Source organism: Ochlerotatus camptorhynchus, unplaced genomic scaffold (assembly GCF_037179485.1).
Source record: "Ochlerotatus camptorhynchus isolate MF236.1 unplaced genomic scaffold, CSIRO-AGI_Acam_v1.1 ptg000253l, whole genome shotgun sequence".
Taxonomy (NCBI): domain Eukaryota; kingdom Metazoa; phylum Arthropoda; class Insecta; order Diptera; family Culicidae; genus Ochlerotatus; species Ochlerotatus camptorhynchus.
In genome coordinates this window covers 213,205-238,766 of record NW_027040743.1, presented here as the reverse complement: position 1 = coordinate 238,766, position 25,562 = coordinate 213,205, and the positions used below count along the sequence as shown (strand labels likewise).

The window sequence follows — 25,562 nt, the reverse complement described above, 5'->3', positions numbered from 1 at the left end:
CGGTGACGAAATCGAGGTGGTCGATGAGTTCGTGTATTTGGGCTCACTGGTGACCGCCGAAAATGACACCAGCAGAGAAATTCAAAGACGCATTATGGCAGGGAATCGTGCCTGCTTTGGACTCCGGAGGACGCTCCGGACAGTTGGAATTTTCGTCGTCAGTCAGTGTAGACGCGTTTTTAATTCGTTCCCGGCCACGTACGTTTAAGCGTTTAAAATATATTTTTTGTCGACGCTTTGCTTTTTTCGTTTGTGTACTGTTTGTATTGAATATGAGCTGTGAAATTTGCTCGCCCGATTCTACCGGTGATACGGTAATGTGTACCTGCGTCGGATGTCCGCGAACGTTTCATGCAACCTGCTTGGGAGTAACTGTCCTGCGCGGTTCTATTGGAAAAAGGGATAAAAAATTGATCCGCAGTCATATGTGCTGCCTTGACATAAAATCGCTGACGGAGCAACATACACTATTGGCCGACAGCAATAACAATAATACCCAGATCGTTCAACTCAGCAAAACAATATTGAAGTTGTACTTGAAGCCATTGATCGCCTCGATCGCTCAGTGAAATAAAAAAAGAACTAATGGGCACTAGAAGCACTGGATCTTCTGGCACCCTAATGGCCATAAAGAACCACATAACATCGCTATTTGATATAGCGATGGAAGCGTCTAAAGAGACTATATCTACGTCATTGCAAACAATGACGTCGGATATGTCTGATGACTTGAAATGTTTGAATGAAGAAATCAAGCAACTCTCAAGTCTCACGATGGACATGAATTCTAGTGCGCCAATGCACAACAATCCAATGCTACAGTTGGATATTCTTGATGAATTGAAGTCCATTTCTGCTAATGTAACACATTTTCATAACGCATCTTTGACTCCGTCAGCTAGCTCGTGCCCCAGTCTGGAAATCGAAATCAAAAACTCAAATTATGCCGATGACTCAGGATGGCGACTTCTGGGTAACAAACGAATATGGAAAGCGGGCTGGGCGGATTATGATGCTCGGAAGTTGCATCGCTTGAATCAGCAAAGAAAAGGCTGGTAAGGCTAAAAATCGGAAGAAGCAACGAAAAGCAGACGCACATTTCAATCATAGTCACAGTCGTAATCAAAATCATCAAAATCACAATAATACCACAAATCAGCACAATATCATCAACTACAGAACAGATCATCACCAGACAGAATGAAAACAACCGTCTTCCTCATGATAGACACCTTCTTGCTGCAGCGAAAGATCGGTTTTCAAGGCCACCGAATAATTACCAACCAACAATCCAATTTCAAAGGGGTGAAATATTAAACCCCTACCCGGTGAGTGATGTTTTCCCGCGATCAGCGCAAGCGCACCCGCCCAACAGGTTGACTCCAGGACGTTCAGCTGCATTGTGCGAGGCGTGTTCTTGCAAGCATTCGGGTTTTCTGCGGAATTGACGCACCACTTGGAGGAAGATAACATTATCGTGGATCCCGAGGAACGCCAGGAATTGACGAGTTCTCCACGTGAGAGGGTGGTAATTAGTTTTAATAATTTAAATTTGTCGACCGATAGATTTTCTACAGTAAAAACGACAGACTTGCCTGAAGTCAATAATAGCAAGAGAAAGTGCGGTAGCAAAGATTTTATAATTTATTGCCAAAATTTTAACAGGATGAAGAGCGCGATAAAGGTCAATGAAATGTGTAAACAGGTAGCCGCTTCTAGTTATCCTATCATTTTAGGCACCGAAACAAGTTGGGATGCCCGCTTAAATAGTAGAGAAGTTTTCGGAGATCGCTTTAATATGTTTAGGGATGATCGTAACAAAACGTTATCCAACAAAAAGTCTGATGGAGGTGTATTAATCGCAGTGTGTGCCGACTATGAATCGGAAAAGATTAAATCAAACAAGTGTAAAGAGTTTGATCATGTTTGGGTAAAATGTTTTATTGGGGATCAAATTCACATCTTTGCGACAGTGTATTTTCCTCCTGAAAGTGCCAAAAAAGAATCGTATGAATTGTTTTTTAGTATTGCTGATACTATTATTTCTAAATGTGAAGCAAATGTTCATATTTACGGTGACTTTAATCAACGAGCAGCAAATTTTATTGTTGACGACGAAAATGAATCTGTTTTGATACCGATTGTTGGAGACAACGAAACGCTCCTTTCTTTATTTGACAAAAGCGCAGATATTGGACTTCATCAAGTCAATCATGTCAGAAATCATAACAATTGTTATTTAGATTTATTATTTACGAATATGACCGATGATTTCTGCGTGATTAAGGCTCCTGCACCTCTATGGAAAATGAAATATTTCAAACTGCAATAGAATTCTCCGTATTTATACACGATAACACCACAATGTTGGATGGCGATTTGTTGGAAACCTATTTTGACTTTAGTCATGCAAACTATGAGATTATCAAAAACAATTTAAAATTTAAATTTAATAATTATCCTTAGAAAATTTACCTAGACAACAAAACAGGAAAAACGACTAGCAAGATCAGTAACTTATTTGCTGAGTTTTTTTCAGGATATTTATACAAGTCATGATGACCAAGACCGGGATTTCCAGTATTTCTTATACCTTCCCGAGCCAATGAGAGATATTGTAGTTAATAATGTTACCCTCAACGAAATCTTACATTTTCTTAATACATATAAATACAATCTCTGAATGCCACAGATATTTTAGAAAATCTAAATTTTTATGCTCCCACTTGTTCCTTAAGAAACAGAAATATGTTTTATATTCACAACCAAAGAACAAACTATGTCAGGAACGCGCCTTTAAATAGAATGATGTCTTGTTATAATAAACATTATGAAACAATTGATTTGACAATGAACAAAAATGCTCTTAAAAAACGTTTCTCTTCGAGGTTAGTCAGAGATTGAAAATTAAAATAGATGTTAAGTGTTTTTGTAAATTAAACTGGTCTACATTTGATTGACGACGAATAAATAAATAAATTAAAATAAGCGCAAATCGAGCCATATGTTCGTAAAATCGGGGTTGCTTAAAATCTAGAGTGCGTAAAATTGAGGAGGGAAACTGAATGTACGTGCCTGTGGGGTAATATGACCACGGACTTTTTTTTCAAGCGGTTTTAATTCAGCTATTTATATGACAATTTCACCAAATGATAAATCAGTAGTCCACCTTGCAATGACAAACCAATCAATTTCACTAACCCCGTTACTCCACTGTCGCTTGGTATCGAAACTGCCGGAGGTGTCATGAGCGTTCTGATCAAGCGCAATACCACCATCCCCACCAAGCAAACCCAAACCTTCACCACCTACTCGGACAACCAACCCGGTGTACTGATCCAGGTCTTCGAAGGTGAACGTGCCATGACCAAGGACAACAACCTGCTCGGCAAGTTCGAACTGTCCGGAATCCCACCAGCTCCCCGCGGTGTCCCTCAGATTGAGGTCACCTTCGACATCGATGCCAACGGTATCCTGAACGTTACGGCCCTCGAGAAGTCTACCAACAAGGAAAACAAGATCACCATCACCAACGACAAGGGCCGTCTCAGCAAGGAGGACATCGAGCGTATGGTCAACGAAGCCGAGAAGTACCGCAACGAGGACGAAAAGCAGAAGGAAACCATCTTCGCAAAGAACGCTCTGGAGTCATACTGCTTCAACATGAAGGCTACCATGGAGGACGACAAGCTGAAGGACAAGATCACCGACAGCGACAAGACTCTCATCATGGACAAGTGCAACGACACCATCAAGTGGCTCGATGCCAACCAGCTGGCCGACAAGGAAGAGTACGAACACCGCCAGAAGGTGCTGGAATCCGTCTGCAACCCAAATTATCTCCAAAAGTGAAATATATCTTTCAAACCGTCAATCAACGCGTTATTTCATAACATCGAACCATAATCCAGTACCAGTGAACCATTGCCGTAGTCTAAAGAGTTGTATTCAAGTCAGTGTACCGTCGTTGCAAGGTGAACATAAAAAGTTAACCTTTACCGCCCAGAGACCTAAAATTATACGTTGGCAAATTAGGTTACTGCGATAACATGCGACACGAAGCACAGTGGAGCTTGTAATGCGGAGTTTTTTGACTCGTATAAACCAGCTACCACCCAGCCTAAAGCCGTTTCTTGTAGCACTGGCTTGGCAGGTCCCAGCGACATGCGATCGGAATGCAGAAGGTTGTAAAACTCGCTGGCCCCAAGTAGTAGATCCACTTCACCGGGAATGTTGAATCGACCGTCTGCCAGCGGCTTGCTGGGATGAAGTTCCCAGTCGGAAATGTCGGCGAATTGGTGTGGAATCGGATCAGATATTTTTGGCAGCACTGCACAGTCTATACGGACCTCATAATCCGAAGTTCTCGATTGCATGTCGACTTCGATGGCCTCGGTGATCTTCGTTGTCAACCCAGAAATTCCTTTGAGCGGCAGGTTGATTCGGTGCGGTTTCAGTCCCAGCCTCTTTGACAGCTTGGCGGTGATGAAGTTGGCTTGTGACGCGGAATCTAACAATGCGCGGGCGCTGTGTTGCTGCCCACCGGAATCGACGAGATTGACTACTGCAGTTGCGAGGAATACCGACGTGAAGCAATCACCGTAGGAAAGTTGATTGATAACTCCGAACGAGAGCTGACTACCCTTCGCCGGAACGGAGTCCAACGACGGTCCTTCGTGGAGCAGAGTGTGATGACGTTGCTTGCACTTGCGACAATCCCCAGCGGTACAAGACGCTTTACCGTAGGATGCACACAAACAGTTCTTGCAAAGACCCAGCTGATTAACCAAACGGATTCGCTCGGCAACTGGGATTTCCTGGAACCTTTTGCAGTAGTATAGCCGGTGCGAAGATTCGTTGCAGACAGAGCACTTGGATGGACTCTTTAGACTACGGCAATGGTTCACTGGTATTGGATTATGGTTCGATTTTAAGAAATAACGCGTTGATTGACGGTTTGAAAGATATATTTCACTTTTGGAGATAGTTTGTAAACTTTTTTAACCATTTCCCTCTATACCTGTCTAAAGGTATATAGAATATTAATCATTCATCAGCTCTAATTTGTGAGCCATTTGTCTCTGAGAACTTATGTAAGAAGATAAGGTCTGCTACAAGGAGTTAAAATCAATTCAAAAGACACTGTTGAATAGGAGATTCTAGTGTATGTATGGATTTCCTGTTAAAAGCAATACACACCCTAAACACCAATTATTGTTAATGTAGATTTGATAGTCGGAAAAACACATTACTGATTTTAAATTATTGTTATTTTATCGATATAAAAATTGTCTTATTCAAGGAATAACATCAATTTTTCATTATATATAATGTTTCATCGAAATTTTTGAAATTCACCACGGCCCAGTAGTCTTATTTTACTCTATTTTAACATTTTCTTCTAGACGCAACATTGTACATATCTTATGATAAATCATTCATCGTCCAACTTTCTTCAAGTAAAAAGCTGTGTCTAACAAACTTTCTATCACGATTCAAATCAGACGCGAAATTTGTCATTTCACTCGAAGCAACAAATCATATTTCATGTCATCCTAATCTTAGCACTAGCACACAGTCTCCTTCTCCAAAAATCCCAGTCACTTTCAGAAGTGTGAAGCATGCCCCCAAGGACTAAAAGTGTGAAATTTCATTTGCATTATCATTACCTTGCCAGGGGGACTCCGAACCGAATGGTTCATGAAAAATGGCCTAAACTTTTGGTCAGATGTTCTTGCCTGGGAAATGCTCCGTCAGCTAAGTTTGTAAGACGCTTGCTTGTCCTTGCAGAAAATGCTTTTCGGACAAGAAACAGCCAACAATGAAACGACGTATTAATTTTCGTTTATCTCTCTGATGAAATCTGCGTGTCTCCAAAATAACAAATCTTCAAGAACTATGGTTTTCAACTGTTTTTCACCAACTATTTAATTGAGTTTATCGGTGCGCTTCCAATTCGCGATTACCACTGAATTCAAACCACAATTTCATCTGCCGGAAATTTACATCAAGCATCAAACATTTCCCTTGAAGGCAAGGAACTGAAAAACAAAGCAACAACAAACTTATTATCGCAAAGTTCCAACCCACCCTTTCTCCATGACACGGAACATTATTAGCTCAAACTCGCTCCACTGTCCGTCCAACCATCGCGACGTCCATGGCGCTGTTATGTTGGGCTGATAGAGTTCAATCAGTGCATGGCGGTGGCAGGGGAAACTTCACCACCAACTCTTCTGTTTTACTTTTTGGCACTGTCGGCTTTCACTCGCAGTGACGGAAAAGTTTCCCGCACCCTTCCCTGTCTGGTATCTACAGTGAAGTGATGAAGATCAGAGTGTTTCTTATTTTTTTTAACGGAGGAAACTTTTCTCATTCAAAACCAGCGAGGTCATGCCCCAAGTAGGGGAGACACAACCAGGATGGACCAGCTGTCACCTCAAGATTTTTGGCTACGAAAATTAAAAGCTCAACTTATTTGCGAACTTTCCGGCAGTGTGGCAGCATTTCGGAACTCATTTCTTTTAAGTGTTTTCCAACGAAGGGGGCGGTCAAATTTAACGGGTTTAAACTCGGAGCGAAATTAAACCTAAATTAAAAATCGATTAATGGCATCATTATGCCGCTTGTTTTTCTCCGCTCTGGTAGAAAAGACGAAGACATAATTATCACAACTTGTCAAGGATTTATTCTGTGCTGTTTTTCTCTCAATAAGGATTGGAGATGTGTTTTTATTTATTTTGAATTTCTTTGCTCCCAACGGCTGATGCCGTTCATGCAGACTTGAGTGGTGCAAAAGAAGAGGAGTGCTTCCTTGCCAGAGTGCTCGAAACGAGTGGAAAAGCGCGCGAGTGATTATCTTTTATCTTGAGCGGAGATTTATAACAGTAATTACGGGCGGCAGGATTTACTGCTTTACGATGAAGAGAGCTGTTAATTCAAGATCTGCTTGCTCAACCCACCTAGCATCCGTCGGCTTGTCACGAGTGGGCGTTAATTCCATCATAGTACTGGAATGCTGGTGTTTGGAAGGGATTGCGATCAAAATATTAGTTTTGATAGCAAGCTTAGACACACAATACTATATTCTGTGTTGCATAATTTAATCAAAACATTTCAAAGGTGAAATTTCCATAAAATAATTTACTTATGATTATGATGCAGGTGTTGGCACACTAGGGCAAGTGAGTCATTAGGCCGAAAGCCATTAGGCCGACAGATGCAAAGGAATAAATTGATCTCAGCATATTCTTTGAAACAATATTCAACTGTTAGAATTTTTCCAGATACACTTAAGTACTCATCCCCTAGGTATAAAAGTCAAGATCACAGGTATAAAAATGAAACTACAATGTGTGGGTTAGATTTTGACAAGTTCTTTAGTGGGAATGACACTGATGAAGACTGCACATTGTAGTCGAAATACGTATCTGTCATGGATACCAAAATTAATTAAGTGGAATTAAATGGAAGATACACTTCGATTCCAAAAATACCCATATTGATAGGTATTTGATATTATTTTCAACTTTTTATGAACCGAAGCCGACCTATTAGATTTTAAAATGATGTTAAACATTCATTTCTGGCCCCTAGATGTTTCTGGGATTTCGAATATTTGACAATATTTCCCACTTTTCTGAAACCATAAGTCTTATACACACACAAGGCCCTATACTAATAATAAGATCCATAGTCATACTGTTTTCTCATCGTGTGTTCAGTGAAACTTATCATCGCAGGGTTCTCCATCGTTGTCGTCATCGATGCCGGGTTTGAAAAGCTACAACAGTAACTCGATCATAGTGATAGCTAGTGATTTCTCTTGGAAATGCAGATAATTTCTCGGGTTCAAACAAAACCAAATATCACGTCAACACATTCCTACCCATTCCTTTTTCTTGACCTGCACTCGGAAGCGGCCGGTGCTTGTATTGCCTATTACAAAGTTTGAGATCCCCAGTTTTTACACATTGAGGATTTATGTTAGTCCCAAGCATCATCGGTTGGTTCTCTGCTGGTCTGGCAATAACGGAGTAGTAACCGCAGGCGGTCAATCATGCTCATGCTCATCAAGGCAGGAATGCTTCTTCAAATATTTCCTCGCCAGGCAGAAGATTTTCAATAAGCAGCATTATATGTTTGCTTATGATTTTTAATTACACGAATCAGTGCCTTCCTCTGATCTTCCAAGATGCTTAATAACCACGCCGAAAAAAAAAAAAAGAATCCACCACCAAAAACAAAGCTTTACTTTGGCTTCGTTGGCTCTTATTTAATCAAACATTAAGTAAATTAAATGCGAAAGAAGATACAGTAAAAAGCAAGCCGAGCCAATATGTTGAGCTAACAACCGGAGAGAAAGAGCACCAACCCATTTTTTGTTTTTTTTTGCTGCTGCATTCGTGGATAAAGCCCGTTCAACGCTGCGTTGGCACGGGTGTCTTGGAAGAATATAGATTTAATGAATTTCAAAACTCCTTTCTTGGGCTTTTGTTTCTTTTAAATACAGTACCCGACACCATGCCTCCAACCCTGCTTGATGGGTTGCATTTTGCGCTCAATAGCGCCTTCCAAGAATCAAGATAATACTACCAAATGACTAGGAAGAAAGTTACAGGAGAGGAACAACCCATTCACATACAATGTGTACTGTGCACCATCCCATCCCAGGCATAGATACGAACATGTTCGGGGAAGCTATAGAATAGACTGGCGAAGAAAACCAAAGGAGGAACTTTTTCCTGTAAGACTTTTTTAATTAATTTTATTTTTCCCTTTGCATTTTCTCCTCTGATTTTTTTTTTCATTTGAGGGGTGTGTTTGCTGATGGTGCCAAGTCTTTCCTTTTCAAACAACTTTGAACCGTGGCGATGGTCTTGCTTGCAGCGAGGGTTAGTTCTCTTCTTCACGGGGACCTTTGGGATTTTTTTTAAATTTTTTTGACTGTGCTTCTAATGACAGGAACAAGTTTAATAATTTAATTGGGAGATTGGTAATTTAAAATGATTTTTCAGCACCGAAACACGGCAGTTTCCAATGTTCTGTGCAAAATTATGCAGAACATAATCAACGTGTCTCGCTTGTGACAGCAGGCAGTATTCTTTTGGAAGATCTTGTGTGGATCATATTGTAACGCTCATATCATATTGGAGTAGGTATACGAATTTCAAGCGACGCAATCATGATAATCAGTAGGGCACCCTGAATGCAGCTGACCCGTTTCGTTGCTGGTGTGAGACAAATATTTATGCTATCATCACTACTGTTCCTCATTGTAATCGACGAGATCTTGGTAGCTGCAATTGACCGTGTACCGGACCGTGGGTTGCTTTGGCAGTGTCTATCACGATGGAGCATTTTATCAACATCGATTGGCTGAAAATGTTACTCATTTAGTACAATGGCGCTAACGCAATGCAGAGTAAGCTCCCACAATCAACTTTAACATGACCAAATCGTTGGATGTCAATATGGATAAACGCTTCCTATTTTACGAACGCTGTGAAAGCAGTGAAGAAAGCCGAAGATTCAAATATATTGGCAGCCATACAGCAACAGAGGGTGGGAGCAATATTGCCAGAGGTGCACGAATAAGGAAGGTCAGGGTTTACGAAAAATTTGGAGATCGAAGCAGATTAGTGTGCCTCTCTCTCAAGTAAGTCTCCCAAGTAACATTGCAAGTTTTATCGAGATCTTAGTCTACAGAGCCCTCATCAAATCATAATTGTTAGTTCAGGGTTCAGGGCTAAATCCTGACCGAACTCATGGGAACTTGCTGAGGAGAAACATCTTAGATTGCATCTGTTTCGTAAAGCCGTTGGTTTCGGCCTTTGTGTTGATTGGATCGATATACAAGACATTCAGTGTTCCAAAAATAAAGACTTACTTGAAAAAAAAATGCACAGACAAAAATGATCACCGAAAATTCATTTAAAGTCGGATAGTTTTTAAACTCTCAGGAAATAAATAAACACATATCTGCTATGTTTTTGAAAAGTTGGTTTATTCAACCTTCTCTCCCAGGCAACAGGCATGCACCTTGGGCTTAGCGCTACCCATCAAATCCTGAACAACACTTGTTTTTGAATACCTTTCCTGTTTTCCGGAGCTTGCCTTTCATAATCGCCCAGAATTTTTCTATTGGGCGAAGTTCTGGCAAGTTTGGCGGATTTGTCTCCCTCGTCACAAAAACAACATCGTTGGCTTCGTACCACTCCATCACCGTAATCGCGTAATGGAACAATGCCAGATGCCATCAGATCTTCGTGGGACCGAAGGAAGAACAACAGACGCTTCTGGAGGCATTCTTCTTTATGTATTTGGTCGTTGATGGTGCCTGTCGTTATGTACGGCTTGCTAAATTTACCGCACTCACAGATAGCCTGCCCCACTAAGTTCTTCTTGGCAAATTTGCCGACCTTCTTCTACCGAAATCGGAACATCCAGGCGGAACTTGCCGATGAAAAAATCCAGGTCAGGGATCTGCTTGGCGTCCACTTTAATGTACGTCTCGTCGTGCATTACGATGCATTTCGGCTGCACCAACCACTCGCGGTACAGCTTCCTGGTGCGGGATTTGGCCACCGTATGTTGTTTATCGGTTCGGTTAGGTGCCTTCCTTACCTTGAAGACATGAAGTCCGGCCCGCTTCATTGTCTGCTGGACCACCAATATCACAAGCCATCATCACCACGAAAATCACCCGTGATTTTCGACCAATATCAGCTGTGATTTTTGATCCCCAAAATCATCCAGCATCAATATCAACCAAGATCAAATTTATCGAAATTCATAGGATTAGAAGATATGTTACATTTTAGAGTCTGGGACATTCCGAAATTCATGTCAGCATTCAAGATGAAATTAAAATGGTGTATTTCAAACCAAGATGGCTTCCACAAATCCAATATGGGGTACCAATATTCAACATGGTGGCCTCCGGACAGTGCATATGCATCTAGATTCATGCAATATGGATATCTATGGAATGAGTCGATCCGCCGATATTTTGTAATCCAAGATGACGAAAATCAAATATGGCGGCCTGACATTTTGAGGAGTATTTAAATGGAATTGCGAGAAGTTTTATTTTCTGGTGATTTTTTTAAGAGAAGCCAAAGAATCGTTCCAAAAGAATTTATAGAATAATTCCATTCCCCGGAAGAAAATGCCAAGTGAATTTTCATGAAAAATCTCCCTCGAATATGAAATGGGATATTCTGAGGTTTTCATAACTAAGTCTCCAAAACTTTCATGAAGGTAATGAATTTTTAGTTTAAGAAACTAGCCTGAATAAGTATCCCCGTCATAAAGTTTTTAAACTTTCCTGAACTTTTTCGATTCCTTAATTTTCCTGACGATCATGGATCTTGTCTAAAGATCTTGGTTTTTCGAAACTTCTTTAATATTTATGTAATTTTTTAGTGCTAATGTAACTGCTCTAAGGTTCTCTGTTCTTTCCGGAAGTGCTCGAAACTTCTCTAAAGGTTTTGAAGCTCTCATTAAGCTTGTTGTACAGCACTGCATTTAATTGAATTGTCATAAAAATGTTTAAGCTTTCACAAACTTAACTTATGTGAAGAACTATCGATAATTTTCTTAACATTTCTAAAGTTTTCCGAAAATCTGGGTACTTCTTAGAATTTTCCTTAATTTTCTGAGACAAATGGAACTGTACTCTCTCTGAAACCCTTTTTTAGGAGCTCCCGTATTTTGTTCATGAAAGTTCCTGTAGTTCTCCTATGCTCCATAGACTTCTATGAAGTTTTCGAAATGTTTCTGAAGATCATCTCTGCACTTCTGGTAAATTTTCAATGTTTTTGAAATAACTGGACCTGGTTTAAGCTCCCACAGTTTTATTTTAATGAAAACGTAAAAGTTAATATTGGGCGAATGGAAATGGAATGTCAGCCTAAATGCCCCAAAGTTGGGCCCAAAAATAAATTCAGCAAACGACTAAAATTTCAAAAGTGACCAAAAATATCCATATGTACCGTCGCAATGACGTGTTCATGTAGATACAATTGATAAATTGCAGATTTTTAGCGATGGATCCAATCTTAGATCCATAGGCCAACATAAGAGCCATTTCCCCTAGTACTATGTGTTTCACAGAAGTTCTCAAGATTTTTCTGAAGTTCATGGAACTTTCCTTAAATTATCGACATCATAACTTCTTCAATAGTCCAGCCTTTCCTGATGTTATTTAAACTGCTCAAAAGATTTCTGAATTTCCATGAAGTTATCTACCTGAGCAGGAGAAATTAACCAAAGAATACCTAATTCTGACCTGATACCAACATTTGAAATGGGCCAGCATGACATAAGAGGTAAAATACCAAAGAATAATACCAAAAAAATGCATGTAAAATGCATGATATTTGGAAACTAAGCAACTAAGTGGTAGCATTTTTTGGGTATTATTTTATGGTATTTTACCTCTTATTTTAGGCTCATGCATACTAATTTAAGGAATCGAGATATTCGTTTCAGCTTCCTTGAATTTTTCAGTATTTTTTTTATAATAACCCGCAATTTTGTTGAAATTAATTGGATTGCCTTAAAATTTACACAATTTTCCTTAAGTTTTATAATCTTTATAAACTCACACAGAATTTCTCCTTTAATCACAATTTTTTCCTGAACTTATCTGGACATCCCTACAGTTTAGTATGCTTACCTAGAGTTCTCTTTTTTTATATTTCGGTGATTTTTTTTAATATAGGTATATTCATAATTCTCTGACGTTATCGAAGTTTCCGGACCAATCTTAGAATTCTTGGAATTTCACATAATTTCACGGAATTTCTTCTACGCCACTGCAAATTTCATTGAGTTAATGAGATTGTTTTGAAATTTTCTGATCTTCTCAACCAAAATTGATACCGAAAGTGTATCAAAGGTACTTCTGAACGTGTGTCGCAGTTGGGTGTGGTGAAATTTGTGCATTTCCGGTTGATTTTCCGTGGAAATTCCGTATCACAAAATAAGTCATCGAGTTCCTTTCTTTTTTTGCTTGACGGTTCTGCTTTCGCGAGAGTGACGTTTATTGGATCCGCTTCTTTGCACGGGTGTGTTTTTCGTAGCCAGTGGTGTGTAAGTGTGCTTTTGATTTTCATTGCCTACCGGGAGGCCGGTTCATCGTGTTCGGATGTTACGCTTTCGGCGTGTGCGAGTTTGAACACGGTCCGGTTGGTAAATTAGCTGGGGAAAGTGCTGATAATGTGTTTGCCGTGAGTTTTGGTGGTGATTCGGTGGCCAACGTTGCCGTGAATCAGTGAGTTTACGGCTTGCAAAAGTGCTCGTCTGCTGGTCTCTCGCCAGTGTCGGAGATTGTGAGCGAGCTGAAGGATGCCTCGCTGGATACGCCCAAAACTGTACGGGCGGTAGCTGGTGGCCGTGAACGGTTCCTGGAGAAAGCACTAGACGCGAACCTCCTCCCATATGACCATGGCAATGCAGGAAGTATTACAACAAAGGTAATTGCTGTTAGATATTTTTGCAAACAGTAACAGATAGCAGACATGAAGCTCAAGTGGAGGTGCTGGGCAAAGTTGTTATATCCTAGAAAAATGGTAAGCTACGAATTCGCGGTTGTCATATTCATAGGCACCATCGTATAAGCAGTCGTAATCGCCGTCATAGTCGCCGTAGGCAGTACCATTAGTGTATTCAAAATTAACCATCATCCAATGAAACTATCGCGTATTTCTGTTGTTCATTACATACCAAGTGAAATTCGAGAAAGTTATTTCATTTAAATAGCTTGTTTAACCAGGGCTTCAACAATCGTCACATCGGTCATAGCTTGTGATGATTGCCTGAACCATGCGTAAAGAGCAAATCGAAACATTCAACGTCACGTGAAAGTGGAACTTAATGAAGGCCTACTTTTTTTTTCCTCAGACCAATCATAAAATTCTCGGAGTTTCACATAATTTCACGGAATTCCTTGTACGTGTATCAAAAGTACTTCTGAACGTGTGTTGCAGTTGGGTGTGGTTAAATTTATGCATTTCCGGTACGTACGTACGTACTTACTCTTTCGTAGATTTTAGTTTTAGGATTTGAAAGATCTTCAGTTGCACTGGATTGCTTACTTTTCTGTTCATGCAGAACATCGCATTTCCAGATCATTTCATATTAAAAATGTATGGTAAGATCGCTTGTTTATCGTGTATTTTGTAAAAAAAAAATGAATAGTTATAACAACACGAGTAACGGTATAATCGCTCGGTTGCCTAAGAGTATCCATTTTTGCTTACTCAGCAGAACCTCATAAGACTAATCTCAAGCCCATCTACATTCAAGATTCGTCAATCTTTTTATTTGTTAACATGATTACGTGGTAATTACAGCAACTCGATGATTAAAAAGGTGCTCGTCTGCCTAGTGGCAAACTTTTTTGCTTACTGAGCAGAAGACCGTGGATTCAATCCCAAGCTCCTTCACGTGATATGATCGGTAGGACATCAATTTAGCTTATTGTTTACTAAAACGAACCCTGCTGCAAACGAAACCCACATTGAGGATGATTGCTAGTCCCAAGCATCGTTTATTGGTGCTCTGTGTAATTACAGCTGGTCTGGCAATAACAGAGTAGAAACCGTGGGTGGTCAATCATGCTCATGCTCATGCTTGTTTTTAAATTTTCTAATCGTTCTCGAAGTACTTGGAACCTCGCTGAATGTCATGAAACTCTCTAAAAATATCTCAATTTCATAGAAGTTCTCTGGAATTTCTTGAAAATGTCGGTGCTTGCTAAAACTTCTCACATTTTATTTAAATAATGGAACTTCGTTGATGTTCGCTAATCAACTTAGCAAAATTTTCGCAGTTTATTGAAGTTCTTGAAATTTTTGTGATACAACAGTCTTATAACACTCTCACGTTTTCCAGATGTTAATATAAGCTTTATTGCATGTCAGAAATTCTCTCGGAGTTTTTCTGAAACTCCGAAATTTTCCTGAGTTCTAGATACTTCTCTTCCCTTTGATTTTTTAATCTGTTTTGATGTTCTTGGAGCTTCCCTGAGCCCCTCAATTATATTGATGATCTCGATTCTGCTCTAAATATATGTAATTCTTGTAAACACCTTTAAACTTCCCTAAAATTATATGGACTTCTGATTATTTCTGAAATATTTATGAAGTTTTCTTGAATTCTCTGAAGGTCTCTGTACTTTCCTGAGATTTTCGCAGCATGTTATGGAACTATTCTGAACTTTTCTTACCTCACGCTTATAGATCTTTAAACTACTTCAAAAGTCTTACGAAAACTGCCTCTCTGGAATTTCTCAAAGAGCCCTAGATCTAGTTTTTCCGAGGCACTTAGAACTTATCAAAAGTATCGACAATATTCCTCATGTTCTCTATATATCTTAAGTTCTCTTGATACCTGTGAGGTTCTCTAAAATTAAGAAGTGATTTGAAGATTTAAAACTTCCAAAAAGTATCCGTATTTTCAGAATGTCAACGACGTCGGCGAGAGCTTGAACCCAAACCCAATGGGGTGAGAAATAAGTCACGCTTACCATTCAACCATCGGCACATCCAGAAAATATCGAAAATTATTCGATGATAGGGTAGGGCGGGGCAAGAACGCCACCCTATGGTTAAAAGATTTTTTTTTATATATTTAATAATCGCAATAAATACATTACATTATTGTCTGTTTTAGTTCTTCAATGTCTTCTTTAGTTTCGTACACCGTTTGGAAATTTCATGTAAATTTTTGCGAGATATAGTGCACATAAAATTAACACTAGATTTCGCGTAAATTTGCGCGATATTTCATGTAAATTTTAGCGTAATATCGCATAAATTAGCAATATTTTATGCAAGCTTGTAAACGCTCTTTATGCCATGTCTAGCTCAAAATTAAACGATGGGAAATTCTACGCGATAAGTAAAACTCAGAATTTTTGTGTGTGTATGGTTGATATTTTGCAATGTATCCAAATTTGAATATTTACAAATTGAATTAGCAAAGTAACTTTTCTACACCGTTTGCAGACATCCCGGGAAAGATGAGCTCCCCTGCGGAGGAAGACTTGCACCTATAGCAGAATTTGTTCTTGTGATATTTTTGTCAATATGAAATAACAGCACGAGGTTGTAACATCAATTGAAAGTTGCAACAAACGAAAAAAAAAAAGGATATTGATAATAGCAGATTATTATTACAAAGAGAGGATTTTTTTCGTTCATCAATGTCTCGGTAGCTATTGAATATTTCTAAATCATTTTAAGAATGTTGCATCTTTGGACCATCGTTTGTACAGTTTTTTTTTATTGTAATGTCATCTTGCCCCGTCTTACCCTACAAAATTATAAATTAGCCTTACACAGAGTAGTTCAAGAAAATGTTATTTGGATCAAACATATTACCACCGCCAAATATGTACTACTTACAAATTTCTTATGTTCACTAGATTGCGTTAGCACGTTCTCGAGCCACGCCCACTGTTTCTCCGACTCGTGGCTGCTTGCTCCCGATAATGCACTGACGTGACCACCGCTACTGCTGCTGCTACTACTACTACCGTCCGCTATACTACTGCTGCCGCCACTATAACTATTTCTCCTATCACTGTACACGGGATAGCCGTTGGGGCTCCCCACTATCACTCCTCCGGGGCCACCAGCGTTGCTGTAGTCTCGGTGGTAGTGTTTGCCGAGGCCCATGTGATGATCCCGGTCGTAGCTGTGGCCACTGATGCCACCGGTATAATGAATCGACCCGTCCGGTCGCTGTTTCACGGCCGACGAGTGCGACTGTGAATATTTGGGGTCATGGCGCATGAAGTTTGTGTTTAAAGCTATTATCCGCAGATTACTTCGCTTCTGCTCGATTGTGTAGTAGCCACCTGGGGAAGAGAAAATATTCATCAGCTTGAACCGTATCCAAACATGCAACTGATTTCCCTCCTCTCTCGTGTCTATCAATAATGTTCTTGTTGTCTCGATTCCCCACTCAAAGTGTCGAGCACTATACTCGGAAATCTACTTTCACCACATTCCGCTCTTCCTTCCCCGAGGGTGAAATTCCCATAAATACCATCGATCGACCCAGCTCGGTTACTGCCGGCTAGAGGACGATAAGAAATTCATCTCCAACTACCTCCAAACGATTGCTCACCTGGGACAGGCAACAATCATCCACTTGAATCGGGCCAGAAAAGCACAATAATACAATTATGCAAATTGTGTTTACTTGTACTTTCTTGCTTTCTTGATGCCATTCGCTTACCAGCAATGGGTCTTTCTTTGAATGTTTCCTTTTCCGTCGGTGCCGAGTACTTGCTCACGGTCGGCTGGTTGGTGGAAGAAGGAACCACCATCCATCGTCCCAGAGGGCATAAACAACTTCCTCAATCAAATATTCACCTTGCTCTAATCTCTCACTCCGTCGTCCGTCCGTCCGTCGTCGTCGTTGCTCTTACTTTTCGTCCTAGCAAAATAACTTGCTTCATCCGTCTGTCTGTTCGTCTGACTGCCAGTCTGTGTCAGTTTGCCTCCCACTCAAGAGTATTTACTTACCTTTCTCGAAGGTCTGCAGGGCCTCGGAAGGCAACCAGTGGCGCCAAAGTTCACCGAGCTGGCCAAAGTTCGGGCTGCCGTCATCGTGGCCTACCACGGGGAAGACGAACTGCGACGGGAAGGTGCGACCCAGCAGATCGGTAATGTTCCGCAGAAGCTCCAACCGGCCCGCCTCGTGCAACCGCTTGGCCGAGTGTGATAGGCCATCGCTGAAGAAAAAGAAAAATTTCATGAGATGAGAAGATGAGAAATCCAACCTGACGAGATTGGGAAACGAAGGCGAGATTGAGGAAATTAGGTTTTCGCGCATGAAATGAAATTAAATCGATTGTATGGCGAGTGGTGTGTGGTGATACGTGCGGGAATGGTTCAGGAACGTTTCCGGAATGTCAAAAATGCGAGTCATTCCCATGTCACGAGCAACCCGAAACGAGGGACGCCTGCCGGAATTGCCAACTATTGTTGGTTGATGGGGATGGCAGATAATGCCGGGGTGGAAAATGTATGGTGTTGAGAGGATTTTTCGGAGCGGAATTTGCTTTTCAAGAATGCTGAAGATGTCAATGTCGGTGGTTTCTTGTGAATTCAATGCAGAACTGAATGGGACAGGCTCGATTCGCTATGAAAAGTGTTTTTCGGAATTATGAAATCAATAAATGTTATGATAATATTTAGCATTTGTAAGTTACGAGAAGAGGTTGTAAAGAGTATGTCTTTCACATAAAAGTTGACAATTTATTTGTTTAATATCGAGTAAATGAGTGGATTAAAATGATTAAATCGCGGATTGTGACTCTCTAAAAGAGAAGTGAAATTTCAACTTTGGTTCGTCTATGTTGTAATGTGATTTATTTGATAATTTTTCAGACTGTAGAATAGGATCGATATTTTTTTTTATAAGCAGGATAAAAAAATTTAATAGTAGGTATAAGTTTGATTATCTTTAAATAAAAAATAATTTGTTTTTGTGACCCAGGACTGTCGTTTTGATCACATTTTTTTGTAACTCATTCTCATAAAATTAGCAAGCTTACTCTATCAAAATAGCATTGCAAGTTTTATCGAGGTTTTAAAACATGCTACAAGTCCAAATCATGGTCTACAGTAGTGATGCACCAAATAGTGCTATTTGACCAGGTATTAAGCGTTTACACCATCATGTTATCTGATGTTCGGCCTTTGCTCAGCTAACAAGTGGCCAACAATGTGTTTGAGTTAAAGCGATTGCAAAGCTTGCTTTACGGAAGGAAACCGACGTGAGGAAGCTGCTTCATCAACAGAAGCAACTTGTGGAAGAAATCCACTCTCAAACGGACGCGAACCACCGCATTGCTGCTGACCTAAAAAGTAGAAGGGTCTGTGCCTAGGGGCACGAACGGGAGCTTGACGTAGGACTGCTAGGGCACGGAACAAATGTGAAGAAAATTTAGTTCTTTTAATTGATCGATCATCTATTATCTTAACTCTTTCCGTTTTTGATTTGTAGGCGTACCAAATTTGTAGTATTTTTTTTCAAAGAGAAAGTATATGAAGAGAATCGATCAAAATCACTTGCACCCCTGCCTCCAAGTTTGAAACGTGTGATTCACAAGCGCGTGTGACAATAACCGGCATCAACGAATCAAATTCGTTGATGTCACAAAAAATTACAAAATCACTTGACAAACGGCTATCAAGCTTATCAAATGACATGGCATGGCACTTTCAATAAAAAGGGCCGAATCATCACCTCATCATCATCATTTAGAGCCGAAACTTCTGGAAATTCTTGAGGAAGTGAAATTTGTATCTGGGCTGTTTCTAGTCTTCAGATAAATGCTGCAGAACCTCATCAAAAGACATTGGAGGAAGAATTAGCTGAAAGTCCTCCAGTACACAAAAATACAATATCTCCAAAAAACTGACCATTTATCTCCTGGATGGCGGTTTTTAGGCAACAAATGGCACTGGAAGCAGGACTGGTCTAAATTTGACGCAAAACAACGGACTCGCAGGTTGCAGGAAAAAGCTGCTGAAAAAGCCAAACGCAGCAGAAAACGACGAAAACAACAACAAATCCACACCAGCAGTACCAAAAACATCATCCAAGGAAATGACAACAACTACTGGCCACAGCGAAAGAACAATTTGCTGGACTGCCATTGACCACCGACCACCCAATTGCAGCCCTCTCGGTCCCAAAATTTATCAACTTCAGGAAGGGTGAAACCATCAGCCCATATCGAACAGAAAAGCAGGTACAATACAACAACTAGGCTGAAACGCCGTCATCACTTCTGCAATCAAATACAACATCTCGATGGTAACTCGACTCTATGCGTCCACCGATCGTAAGCTTGACGCAGAAATCTCCAAATCAAAAATAGAATGACTGACATGCAACACGGCTTTTTCAAGGGTCGCTCGACCTCGACAAATTTACTTGAATGTATAGGCTATTAATTGAATGCAATGGATAATGGAAACCACGTAGAAGCCTCCTTAACAGACTTTAGCACTACCTAGGAGTCTAGGACACATCAACGAGTAAGCAGTGGAGTATCTGTTCATATAGAAAATTAAATTTAAGTTTACCTAGTTTCTAAGTGAAAATGTACCTGTGTTAATATATATTCGGTAAATGCGATGTTTTTCTTCAGTCGAGTATTAGTACAAGACACTGAAGAAGTCTGCACATTGTAGACGAAATACGCGTATCTGTCAAGGATAAGCAAATAAAGTAGTGGAATTAAATGGAAAATACTAATCCTTCTCTCTCTCATCAGACTTTAGCAAAGCATTTGACCGCATAGACATACCAATGCTACTTTTTAAATTACAGGGCTCCTAAAATGGCTGGAATCATATTTAACTAACCGCCAACAAATAATTAAATTCTACGGAAAGAAATCGAGTCCAATTCAAGTCATTTCAGGCGTACCCCAAGGCTCTCATTTGGGACCTTGTCGTTGAGTTTTTTCCCGGAAATTATTGTTAAACTAGCTACAATTAATTAAAAATGATTTTTCTCCATATAGTTTTACCTGCTTTACTATCAGTTCGCAGAGAGCCAAAAAATTCAAATTTGAGAGAGAAAATTTGCTCTCACGACCTCAATCTCTCAACATGCCATGTATTTTTTTAACACTCGATTTGTGATTTCCGTTTCACAGATTATACAATACAGTACCTGTCACTACAAAACATGTCTGGTATCTCTATATATGCATTTACTTTATGATTTGAAATCCCTCCTTTTTTACACATTCTGCGCAAAAGATAATTTATGCCCCGCCCCATACATAAAAATCGGGTGAGCTATTTTGTGAGCAGAATGTGTAAAAAAGGAGGGACTTCGAATAATAATCTAAATGCATATATAGAGGTACCAGACATGTTTTGCACTGTAGTGTCCTCTGTGAACAATTATAGGAAAACAGATTGTGTGTAGTTTCCGATAGATGTCACCGCAAACAACAGCAGTGACATCTGATGGAACATGAATGCAAAAGCTTGACAAAATGATTAATTATCTTAGACTCTGAACTAACTTTCATAGACCATTACAACACAATTATTCACAGGGCAAATAACATGCTAGGTTTTATCAAGTGCTTTTGCTATAAATTTCAGTACCATACACAATTAAAACACTATATATTGCCTATGTGAGGTCAATATTGGAATGTTGCAGCATTGTATTTATGTCTCCTTTTTCAATTACGCACGAAGAAAGGTTAGAATCCGTACAAAAACAATTTCTATTATACGCTCTTCGTAAATTAGGTTGGACATCATTTGCTTATAAACATACAAACATTAAACGCGCATTGACTGCACAGAACTTTTATCAAAATTGAATTTCCATGCACCTACTCGGCAACTCCGAAATTGAAATTTAGTTGCCATAAAACATCATCGCACAAATTATGCAAAATATGGGCCATTAAACCGCATGATGGCCTCTTACAATCAATACTGCGAAACTATGGACTTTACAATGTCTCGGCATAATATAAAACAATATTTTTTACTCCATAAGGCATCATAAAAAATAGGAAAGCTGATACTGCTTAATTTTTATTAAAGAAAAAATTATACTTTTAACCTCTTTTCCAAAGTTGACGAAATAAATAAATTTAAGAAAACAAAACTGTATTCGAATATGTACTAGTCTTCGTTGGTTGACGAAATAAATAAATATTCGGCCCAAATTCTATACATTTGAGTGAAACTTTTGTGGATTGAAGGAAAATCTGTGAACTTCTCGGAATTTCAACAAACATCAGGGCACCTCTGCGAAGTTTCCGAAGGAAATTTCCGTCAACTGCAAACGTATTGACTAGAGTTACTGTCATTTCAATACGACTCTTGTCACCGAAAAACAATTGTGAGAATACGAGTTCATCGGCGTTCATCCGACACACTTAAACAGACACCATGAGTTCAGTAAAAAAAATTACCGTCTTAGATCGGTAATGCTAAAAATTACATATGTTTCGGTAATTTTTCGCTTTATTGCTGGAAACTGTAAATGAATTGACCGGATTTTGGTAATTTAATTTTAATTTAACGAAAACAGTAAACCTTTTTACCGACAGCTCTGTTAATCAGCTTCATCACTGACTTCGGTGAAATATTTAACTGAAGTTTCTTTAATCAAAGCGTTCCATTACTGAGTTAAAAACGTTCGTGCTTGTGAAAAATAAAAAGGTGAAATTATGGAGGCTGATATGCAACACCAAGATTATTTATTTATTTATTTATCACCGTCTTCGACTAGTCGTACAGACTTAACTATTTTACTTATAAACTAGAAATTACTACTATTCCAATTTCTAAAAACGTTTTTAGTCAAGTTAAAATCGAATTCGTCACAGACAACATTGAACAAGTGAAGACACGAATCAGAAGGGTTGTTGTAGCCGTAGTTTGTTCTGTGGTATAGGACTGCTATTAAAGCTGAGCTCCGAAACCGTCGAGGAGGAATGTTGAGCGGGATCTGTGAGAGAAATTCAGGGCATTCGATAGATCCTCCAATAACATCGAAAATAAATAGCCGCTGCATCGTTACTCGTCTGACAGATAGTGGTTCCAATCCTATGAGCTTGCATCGGTCAGAATAAGGAGGAAGATTGGTCGGATCGTTCCAAGGAAGTTGTCTCAGTGCACCCGTTCAATCGTGAGAACATGAGCTACATAATAAGGGGACCAAATCGGAGCAGCGTACTCCAGAATGCTACGAACCAACGAGCAATAGAGAGTTTTTAAAGCGTGGATGTCGGTGAACTCGGAAGCGTGGCGACGCACGGATGAATCCCAGCACAGAAAAAGCTTTGGCAGCGGTAATGCTCACGTGTTCGTTGAATCTGAGCCTCGAATCGATGGTAACGCCAAGGTCACAGATGGACGACACACGTTCCAATGATGCAGTTTCCATTCTGTATTGGAGAAGAATGGGGTTATTGCAGCGACCGAAGGTAATAACTTTGCACTTCATGTTATTGACCCGCATGCCCTTATCGCCACACCATACCAGTATAGTATCAATATCTTCTTGTAGGGCAATACAATCCGGAAGAGAAGATATGACACGATACATTTTTAGGTCATCAGCGAATGAAAGCTTAAACGAGGAAAGCAGCAGACACAGGTCATTTATAAAAATGTTGAATATTAATGGTCCCAGAACGCTTCCTTGGGGTACACCAGACGTGATTTTGAAAGTGCGGGATCGAGTCGAGTTGACCGCAACATATGCAGTACGATCGCGCAAGTACGAATATATCCACTCTGTAATCCAATCTGGAAAACCTATGTGCAAGATGAGCGAATCGTAGATATTTTCCGTAAGCAAATTAATTCTCGTTATCTAAATACCGATTACAGATGGCCGATGTTGTTACTTGTTCTTTTTTCTGTCGGTTCAAGTTCCATTCCCGTTGGCGACGATCTGAAAACAGCATTTGGAATCTTCATCCAATGCTTCTCTGTTTTCAGTGTAGCGCCGAATCCTTCCGACAAAAACTTGGAACAATTTGCAATACTATATAGCACATTGATCACGACTGCAGCCAAATTTTTGCATGGGTAGCAGTGACCGCCACATTGAAACAATATTAAAGCAAATTACAGTTGAGTCGGTTACCTTTTTAAAAAATTACAGATCACTCGGTAATTTCCGATTTGCATATCGTCCTCAAAATTACAGTTCTCCGGTAAAGTCGACTACAAATCAAGCAACGAACATCGGTAAACGTTACCGTTCGTTCGATAAATTTGACAGCTAATTTAGCTGATCCAGTTAACAGATTTTTCGGTAATGTTCTCGATTACCGAAAACATTACCGACAGTTCAGCTGTTGAGAATTCGGTAAATGAATTACCGAAGTCGGTGATTTTTTTCTAAGTGTTGAGGTGACTTTTCTCACTGCATTCACCAGCCAGAATGGGGTGACACAAGTAGCTCGAGTCACCTCACCTCACGAGCTACGCAGCGTACAACCAGAACAGTTCTGATACTAATTTTGTACACATGCATAACAAAAAACCAAACATAAATTTGAAAATTAATCAATTGGCGACTGGATCCAAAATTGGATCCCAATCTATTTGACATCAAACTTCACTTTTCATCTTTTGGATTAACATCTTTTTATCACTGTTATAAAAATAGTGACATCGTTGCTGTTAGAATGATAAGATTATATTTTACTGAAGGTGTGAAACTCCACGTAATGCGTATATGAGTTCAATAAATTCTTTGTGTATTCCAATAATAACGGAAGTGACATTTGTATATGCTTGAAACAAGTAGCTAAAGCAAGTAAACCCTCTTTTTTCCAACCAACTTTAGCTATCGACCAAGCAACCTTACCAACTTGACGGATTTTATGGAATGCTAGGCACTACTGCTGGTAGTGCCTTGTTTAGTCTACACTGCTAGCAGATGAACCACCAACAGCAGCGAGCATACTTTGAGAGGGGACATGAGGCAAATTATTCCGATGACACAATTTTCTGCATCGTGTTGTTCCAGTTGTGGCTTTTTTAGTATTATTGCAACGACGAGGATGACGACGACGGAACTGAACGAATTCCCACACATGGGCTTGCTTGATAGCCCTCTTCTAGCACAAATAGGGGATGTGTGTAGGAATTTACTTTTTGTTGTTGTTTCGAGTTGTTTCCTCTGCTTCTCGTCGTTCCGGAAGTCTCTGTGTCACATGGCTCGTCACGGATGTGCCATTTATGGATAGTGGTACTTCAGCACCGAACATGAAGGAGGCATGTCAGGCAATGTTCTTGTCTTTCCGTGTGACATGCAATGGGCAATATCTCTCCGGGTGGACGGTTTTAATTGAGATTTTTTACCTTATCGTTGCGAGAAGGCAGCAAAACAGATTGCTAACCATTAAAAGCACAAAATGAAACACATACTAATTGAGTCATTCATTGAACTGTTATCGATGGCAAAGTGACCCCGTAACTTCCGGTTGACTTATCTCCGCGGCCCAATCAGCGATTACTACCAATTGCAGCAATAATCCCGAAATAAATGTGTACCGCCCACGTGCTTGCAGTACTCCTGCAAAATGGGCCACCTGAGGGAAATTTATTTCACCTCAAATGTTCCAATCGTGCTCCGTTCAGCTGCCAATCTCCCCTGACTTCCATGCTGCCACGCTGCTGCTTCCAGTCGTCGTCATGATTGTGCCCCATTTATGGCTCGACGATTTTTTAATCCTACATCCTGTTTCAGGTTATTTTTTGCAAACCAACAGCGGCGGCAAAAAATATTTCAACCCACATTACATCCAGGCACCGAGAGAACCTACATACCGTTCGGATTCATATTTCGGACACTTGAGGGATGTGCAGCAGAAAACGAACATTTACTTTATTGTTTCATTGCTTCCATACACAGCTGAAGTATCTTTAAATTGAGCTATCTGAGATGACAGCTTAAAGTAAATATCAAAATTTTCCGAAAACAAGTATTATTTGACTAGGACTACGAAGATTCAATCTTCGGACACT

General features: G+C 39.9%; 1 protein-coding gene and 1 pseudogene across 1 annotated transcript in view; one reads left to right on the top strand and one right to left on the bottom strand.

The window, feature by feature from the left end:
• The window catches only part of LOC135704972 (acid sphingomyelinase-like phosphodiesterase 3b), a 232,689-nt gene that overhangs the window by 39,721 nt on the left and 167,406 nt on the right, over positions 1 to 25,562 (bottom strand). Inside the window, exons 5-6 of the mRNA XM_065226514.1 lie at positions 17,544 to 17,752; positions 16,416 to 16,870 (exon numbers count right to left, since the gene is read on the bottom strand). Coding sequence (XP_065082586.1) covers positions 16,416 to 16,870; positions 17,544 to 17,752 — 664 coding nt within the window. The remainder of the gene's footprint in view (positions 1 to 16,415; positions 16,871 to 17,543; positions 17,753 to 25,562) is intronic.
• On the top strand, positions 3,206 to 3,938 carry LOC135704974 (heat shock 70 kDa protein cognate 4-like; annotated as a pseudogene).